At 35.1% G+C, this 8844-nt stretch overlaps 1 protein-coding gene across 1 annotated transcript; it reads right to left on the bottom strand.

Moving 5' to 3' along the window:
- Positions 1 to 682: 682 nt before the first annotated feature.
- LOC110034160 (L-ascorbate peroxidase, cytosolic-like) lies at positions 683 to 7741 on the bottom strand (the record flags this gene model as incomplete). The annotated part of the gene is given in 6 exon segments (XM_020738446.1): positions 683 to 1074; positions 1165 to 1223; positions 1512 to 1614; positions 1734 to 1813; positions 1979 to 2061; positions 7693 to 7741. Coding segments are annotated over 6 exon segments (390 nt in total), but the record flags the coding sequence as incomplete, so codon positions are not given.
- Between the last annotated feature and the right edge of the window lie 1103 nt (positions 7742 to 8844).

The following is an 8844-nucleotide window of genomic DNA, read 5'->3' as shown; positions in this document are numbered from 1 at the left end:
TATTATTTATACAATAATCTATTATATATATTCATATCTATGCTTAAATCATAATTGTTCTTGTGGTAATGTGGTTATGTGCATTATTTTGTATATATTTGATCCAAGTTCGAATCTAATACTCTACATTTATTTCTTCAATTTAATTTTAACGAGTCACTTTCAAGCCGAACACGAGCACATTGTTCACGAGCCGATTTCGAACATGAGCTGATTTCGAACACAAGTAATTTCAAGAGAGCCAAAATCGAGGCTCAAACTCGGCTCATTTACGGACCCAAAACCTACCGAAAAAAAAGCCTTAAAAGAACATCATCATCAAGGCCCGTAATTCCACCACTCTTATGTCACAATATCTACACCGCATCTGCCCCCTATGATGTAATCATCCATCCAAATAATAGCTGTCACGCCAATACGTCTTAGAACCATCACCCCCAAAGTGCGGCGCATTGATTCAATGTCTCAAGCGATTCAAGGACAATCTTCCCTATTAACCCAAAAAAGTATAATATAAAAAAAAACTCAATCCGCTTGAAAGTAGATGATCTCTGCACCAATCTTCTACAAGTTGTAAAATCTTTGCAGCTGCCCCGAACAGCTTTCCTCCCAAAAAAAAATCCTCTAACCCACTCAACTTAAGGGAAATATAAAAAGACTAGCATAATCGGGACAAAATAAGTATCACGCAACCATATTGATTTTAAAATTCTTTCACCATTAAGACATATCATACACATCCAGATCTCGGACAAAACAGGACACGTAAAGTTTCAGCATGCTGCAAACAAAATGAGATACAGCTCGTGCTACAAAACATGTGCAACAGAACACAGGAAAGAAAAACAGAGCAGACTTGATAACAACCATAACAACCAACAGCCTAATATGGATTTATTTAAGAAATTAACAAAAAGAAGGCTTGATATTGGATTCGGCGAACCAACCGTAGTTATTGTTTAGATGACATGATATACAGCAGCCACTAGCAAAAGAAGACACGAAAATCATCCATAGTACAAGAAAACTTTGCAGGAACTGCACTTCGTTCAGGACATTCAAACTTCAGCAAATCTAAAAAGTAAACAGAAGCATTAGTAGAAATTAGAGTAATGTGGCTTGGCTCAACTTATTTTTTTTTAGCAAGTAGAATGATCGTCTTACCCAAGCTCTGAAAGCTTTAGGTGGGCCTCAGCATAATCAGCAAAAAAAGCATCCTCATCCTGTCAGCAAAAATGAGTAGGAAATCAGTTTGCCAACTCGAAGCTCAAAAATCTTCAGAAACAGTAACGCATTTTGTTTCTTTTATTTATTTATTTTTTTTTTATGAAATGGGCAACAAATCAATACGCTCCTATGGATTAAAGGTTGGAAGCAGCCAACATGACTCCAAATTGAACTAAATAGCCTTGAGCCACTTTGAAGTTGGTTACAAAATAGCTAGAATGGATTATTAGTGAGACTAATCCTAAGGAATAGAAACAATTATGAATGTAGAGGGAGAATAATACTGCAGCATATTTATCAACAAAAGGGCGAAAAACCGGGTCGCTCAGAAGGGCCTTGTCTGATGGCAGCTGGATGAGTCCTTCCTTCTCTCCGCTAAGAAGCTCGCTGTGTCACAGGCAACTTGTGTAAGAAGATTTCAAATTACCAAAAAGAAAAACAGCAGCGTTTGGTTAAAAGATCTCAGGAAGTCCGAAGATTGAAGAAAAAAATTGAACTAAACATACGTGAAGTAAGTGTTGTCAAAGATAAGCGGGTTAGACGTCCAAGCCCCTTCAAAACCTGAACGCTCCTTATGGCATCTTCCCTGATGAACCAAAAAATAAAAAAAAATGAAAAATAAAAATTTACAAAAGAAAAAAATGCGCCCAATGAATTCATTAACGTGTGCCAAACCAGAACCAGAAGGCCAACACTAATAACTTACGAAAAAAAATTTATTTGGGAAAAATAAATAAGGATTTTCGCTCACCAGCGTGTGTCCACCAGAAAGAGCAACAATGTCCTGATCACTCAACCCCATGTGACCGAAAACTTCCCTCAGGTGATCAGAACCTGAAATTATACAATTTTATGTCAACTTCCTTTCAAATTGTTGCACACGGTATGTAAAGAGCTCACGCATGCAGAGTTCAGAGGAGAAGAGAAACAAGGGGAAAGGATGAATATTCTATGTATTAGTAATTGAGACAGTAGATGATTATGGTAGGCTCCTTTTACAATAAAAGTTTGACAGAGTTTGTTAAGTCTAGTGCAATTTTGTTTAGAATTAGCAACTATGAATTGAGTTCGTTTTTTAGCAATGACTTAGTGAGTGACTATTGTTATTGTGCTGGAAATATTGTTATCATCTCCACCCAAGATGAGGGCTCCAATGGAGACTATTGTGAATTAATTAGACATGTGAGACCTTGAGACTAGAAGCAATCCAAAATGAAGTGAGAGCTTATTTTTGTAAATTTTGTGTGAGCTTGAAAAACTGGCAAGTGAAAGTCCTAAACGAGAAGGTGAAGCCATATAGTGTCCGAGACTATTGTAGCTAGTGAGCAGTATCCTGCTTCAGTCTAAGATCAGACTACGATCAATTGTTTTTTAATGCATCATATGTAGTACAACAGCCTTCCTAGGAGCTAGAAATGGTTAATATTTTGTGCATTTTTTGATAATCTCGATTAGCATCTATAAATATATCTTACCAAGATGGTTATGTATTGAAAAGAGCTAACAAGATTACAATTCAGCACAGGGTTATGAAAAGTCGTGGTTGGGTTCTCGATGAGTATGTGATTGAGAAGAGGCTTACAATTTATCATGTTTGCTCAATTGAGAATGACAAATGCATATTTGAATTGGTCAAGCAGAAGGCCATAAGATTGACTAGGAGAGGATTACCATAAGTTATGACGAGATGAGGCAATGTGTTGTGGTGAACAAAACAATAGTAAAGACTAGGATGAGTGCTAGTGGAGGCAAACAAATTGGCTGTTGGGACGGACATGGAGTAAAAATCATGTGGCGTTTAAGGATGTCATTTTGAAATAAAACATGACAAGAAAGTACTTATTTACCAATAAAGAGATTGAAACATTTATACATTTGTGGGTTGAAGGAAAGGTAGGTCAAGAAGATTAAACGAATAAACAATGGTGCAAATTTGTGTGGTGAGGTCATTATCAAAGAAACCATTGGCATCTAAATGGTTTGAGGTGAGCCTAGTTTGGTGGTTTGTTGTATAATAATTGTGTGATATATTATTTGTGGGAGTGGAAGAAAGAGCCAATTAAATAGTTAGACTGTAAGTTGGAGGGATTCAATTCATAAAAAAGCAAGATAATCAATGTTGACAATGAGGTGAGTGGCCCCACAGTGATGTCAATGTTTAGCTTAAGCGTATATGGGCAACTATACCGATATAATATGCCCCAATGGGCGAGAATTTAAGAGTCGAGAGATTTTTTCACCCCCACTAGTGATTCTATGAATTTGGATTTGGGTTTTGAGCTAGCATTCAATCATTTGATTGATTTGTAAGAATTTAAATATTGTTTTAGATTTAAATTTCCTTTGTAAAATCTAGCAAAAAAAAGTCATCAGAAATAACAAAGGGTGATTCTCATACATCTGAATGGGTAAAGTTCTGAAGAAGCTCGTGTGCTTATTGATGCAAAAAATAGAAAGTTTGTTATTCTTGAAAAATTTACATGGAATGCATTAAAAAAAAAGTTTAGTGGAAATGCATACAGTTGATATCATTTTGCTAGGTGTCCAAATCGGTGATGCCAAGTGTTAGAACAATTGGCAAGTAGAGCATAAATGTTAAATTGGATTGGAGAAGATGAGGTTGTTGGAACCATGAAAGAGCAGTAAAATGGGAATTTTAAAGAAGATTTTGATTGATTTGGGAGTCAATTTTGTATCCAACGGCATCAAACAAGATGAGGTGAATTTTATCAAAGCTATTTTTTGGATAGAAATAATTTGGACTGTAAAGTAATAAAAAGCTTACTAATGGTTGTCGGGAAAATCATGTGACCCATTTTAAGGCAGTGAGGCCATGACCCTTCCTAAATAGAAGTTATTAATCGTATGTATAAGATTTAAAGGCCATAATTTGAGAGTGGTCACTGTGAGAAGTGACGTATAACACTTGAATCCAAGCATCAAGGTGTAAAAAGAGAAGAGTCAAGGAATTAAGCTTAAGAGGCAAAGTTGAAACCATGGTAAATGAGATTCATGCAACATCTTTAGGTGTGCCAATGTTAACAATTTTATAGCAATTTTGTCTTTCTAATGGGTTGACTGATCTACCTCTCCTGAATGGGATAGTGGATTGACAACCAAACCTGTTTAAGTAATAGATGGTGAGGTCGTTATGTACGTGTTAAAGTTGCCTTGATCATAATTTTTTGTAGTTGTGAGCGTTAGTTGAGGGTCCATGAATAGCATGATTTGTGTCATACTGGTTGCTTCTTGAGCAATGTTGATCTTCTAACTACAACGTAGAGAATAGAAATCATTGAGATTGAGTGGTAAATGGTTGGTTCAAATAATGGTTTTAAAAGCTTGATAAAAGGAGGCAGGTCATTTAGGGTGTACAAGATAACATCATCATGGTCTAGGAGATAGCCAGCACAAGTGATGGTCAGGACCTTTGCTTTGATGGCAGAGAGGTACTATGTCATAATCTGATCTTTAATTGATTAGTTGGATGATGAGAGAAGGATTAGAGGATTATGATCATTGGTTCATTGCTACCTACATGTCAATTCAATAAAAAAAAAAGTTAAGATTAAGGACATAAGAGAGAGAAGCTGAGACAACAAAGTACAATACAACCGCAAACCTCTAGCCTATAAGTGTTTAAAGATGGCATTGGGTATAGGAATAGTAGTGCCAATTTAGATCATATTTAGCATGTCGAGCACAATATGAATCCATCAACATACTTTTTGAGAAAACATGAGCACCAAGTTCTCACTACAACATAGAGAATAGAAATCATTGAGATTGAATGGTAAATGGCCGGTTCAAATAATGGTTTTAAGGACTTGATAAAAGGAGGCAGGTCCTTCAGGGTGTACAAGACAACATCGACAAGGTCTAGGAGATAGGAGATTGCAAGCATAAGTGATGGTCAGGACCTTAACTTTGATGGCTGAGAGGTACTCTGTCATAATATGATTTTTAATGGAATAGTTGGATTATGAAAGAAAGATTAGAGAATTATGATCATTGGCCCATTGCTACCTACGCGTCAATCAATACAAAAGTTAAGATTAAGGACATAAGAGAGGGAAGTTAAGGCAACAGAGTAAAATACAACTGCAAACCTCTAGCCTATAAGCATTTAAAGATTGTATTGGGTGTTTGGAATAGTAGTGTCATTTTAGATCGTAGTGTAGCAGGTCAAGCACAATATGCATCCATCAACATATCTTTTGTGAAAGCATGAGCACTATGTTAAGTGGTTGTTTATCATGGGTTGAGTGTTGATAAAATCTTGATATTGGCCATTAAAATTTTTCGCAAAGAGAGTATGGTGACATTTCTCAAGGCGGGGTGTAAACAAGAGTTGTGGTGGTGGTGATTGAGAGATCCATATGTGGTTTATAGAATGAAGAAGGAGATAAGTTAGGGTTAGAGAAGAGAGAATAACCCAAATTGTTGTATATCTTCTCCTTAATTTCATGCAAGTTCAATAAAGAGATCAAATCTTTTAATGCCTTTGTTGAGCCTTCAATCTTGAGGTTGGCATCTTCTCGTTCCAAGTCCAACACCCCATACCCCATCTTTGCCCGCATTATGCCACAAGCACCTTCCAGTGAATGCACCATCTATAACATCTATAAGATCTAATATATTCATCACCTACCAAGATCATGTTCCAAGCTTAGCCACCATTCTCGCATGCTCTCATTGTTGGTGAGTGATTAATCTACAAATTTCATCATTTAGCATTAATACTTTCCAAGTATCCATCAACAAACTCCAATCTATGCACAAAGCTTTACCATAGGACTCAACTATGGTACCAATCTCCAAGCGACGATGACATTTCCAATGATATCAAATCTTCACTCCAAACTTAAGTCTTATCGCATAAAAATTCTCCACATCATCTCTTCGCATGCCACAATTCACACAAAAGCATTGTATCTTAGATCAATATATTCCATGAACTCACATTCAGCTTTCAATCTTTGCATCTTTCAACATATGACTTCTGCTTAATCAACCATCACGCTGATGATGAAACTCATTCTAAATATCTATTGCAGCACACGATTCACTACACCAACATTGTCTTCGAAGAAACAATGCATCCTTCTCAACTTTACACCCTTAATTTCTCCAATTTTCCACAACCCCTTCCAGAATGCCGCAAAGATGCTTTATATAATATCCCTTAAGAATCAACGCACATAGATTTGAAGCAAGAGGTACCTAAGCACATCAACAATGTCAATCATAACATTGACAATTTTTCGGATACAATACATGAAATCAAAGAGAGATTGAAAAAAACTGAAGTCAACTTTGTAAAACTCGACTCAAAATTCCAAATTTCATGAAGAAAAAGTCCTCACAACTTAGCCACATTACAAAAAATAAAGCTATTGCACATGGAATTTTATTTGATGGCATATGTGAAAAGAGTTGCAATGCCTTCACACCATTAGGTCATACAACCAAAAATTCAAGCACACTGTACAATCCAAACAACAATCTAAGCATCCACTTCTAGCAAAATAATAGCATGTAGATTCCCTATAATTTATGAACACGATGATCCTAGCATAACAAAGGCAACTTCAACCACACCAGCGCAGAACAAATAAAACATGATGTGGCGAAATGATTTTTGCCTTCATTGGCATCAATGAATCCTCAATAGGAAGTGTAGATAAATGATCACTAACCTCCTGCCATTTCACTAAAGCTTCCTCCTAACAATCTATTATGACTTGAAGAACTTGCATGTGTTTCTTAACTTGCATGTGTTTCTTAATTAAATTTATCATGCCTTTCTATGTGATTCAACATTGAGGACAAGGATGGTTTTGAAGAGGCAGATAATGATGGAGTTAATATTGCAATAGGTAATTTGATGTATGTTATTGAAACATTTCAAACCATATTAGCTAATAGATAATAAATGGTTGGTAGGTAGCTAATGTATTCTTATGAGTCCCAAAAAGTACTTAAGTTCTTTCCATTTGGGAGTATTAGGTCAGTAATGAAGCAATGAATAATTCTACTCCATTCTCTCAATCTCATATTTTTTTTAGAGTTTTCAGCACCTCAAATAGTATTTTATCTCTTCTTTTTTTTTTTTTAATTGAATCAAGCAAAGCGGTTGTATCACACTCATCCATACATGCCCTGCCATAATTAAGATGAGATAGTTCCCGATAGAGTTAAATGCATCCATGACCTTAATAAACAACATAGATTATTAGCAAAATGCACGACCTATCAAAATAAACACAAGCTAAAGAGTGGGCTGTCCATCTAGTTCGGAATTTAATATTGTATCTTATAAGCCACAATAATGAAACTAATTAAAACCATCAAATGCATGTAAAAAGATGTTTTATAATAAAGAAACAAACTATTAAATCCCCTCCAAAGAATTATTTAGATAATGAATTTAAATGAATTTAGATAAGTTATTAGAAGAAGTACCTTTGGTAGCATCAGGGAGACGACCTTCCTCAGGGGGTTCAGGCTTATCCTAAATAAAAAATCTAGTTATTAATAAAAATATTATATTTAAGACAGAAAAAGACAAATAGATAATCACTTGTCAACATGCATCAAAATTTTATATTCAAATCCTGAACAATCAAGATACTCGCTAGATTAGGAAAAGAAATTATGATTCCAACTCCAGAAAAATAATCTAAATGATTATTTCTACTCACATAAAATTAGCAATTTTTCATTGAAAAACAGAATTTTGGGAGAAAAAAATTAGAGAAAACTTTGAGAGCTTTGTAAATGCAATATGCAATTAATTATAATAAAATATGTTGAAAGCAGGGAATTCGTATTTCCAACTACAATTCCAGCTAATAATGAATCCCAATACAACTCAAGAAGTTCATGTAAGGGATTTTTAAAAACTGATCGATACTAGGGGAACTTGAGTCGACCAACCAACAGAGATTCCACCTGAGCAGCAAAACTAACTGAGATAGATAACATTCGATCGAAAAAAAAATGTAAATAACTGAAAACAATGGATAACATCGGATAAGTAACAATTTTTAAAAAAATAATAATGATGAATAAAAATCGATCGTTAAATCACACAAGATCCAACCCACAATGCTTATGCACTATAAAAATTCATGTCTCCTAGCTTGAAGGAGATCAAATTCCGACGGCAATTCCTTTCCCATTAGCAGAAAGTTTTGTGGTAGGTAGCATACGAATCACCCCAGTATCAAGTCTTGATGGTTACCCTCGCAAAAACTCCAACAATATTCACTTAATATCCTTAGCATTGGATGCGACTCGTCCAAGATGATGTGACATAACCGAGCGAGCGGGACATAGTAACTATAGGACTTGCATCAAGCAATAAATTAGCAAACCGACCAAAAATATATTAAAAATTATCGACCCATCAATAATCACAATAAAAAAATTATCACAAAAAAATACAATGCACAATAAAGGTAAAAGGAAAAGAATAAAGGTGAAACCAACCTAAAACTTTATTTCATTCATGATCAAAAAATTTATATAATTTATTAACATTTCCTTGCAAGTGTTCAAAAAGAAAAAAAGAAGAAACTTTTATAGGTTACAGATGAAGTTGAGGGTGTCACA

Source organism: Phalaenopsis equestris, unplaced genomic scaffold (assembly GCF_001263595.1).
Source record: "Phalaenopsis equestris unplaced genomic scaffold, ASM126359v1 Scaffold001365, whole genome shotgun sequence".
In the NCBI taxonomy this organism is placed as follows: Eukaryota; Viridiplantae; Streptophyta; class Magnoliopsida; order Asparagales; family Orchidaceae; genus Phalaenopsis; species Phalaenopsis equestris.
This window is presented reverse-complemented; position numbering and strand designations above follow the sequence as displayed.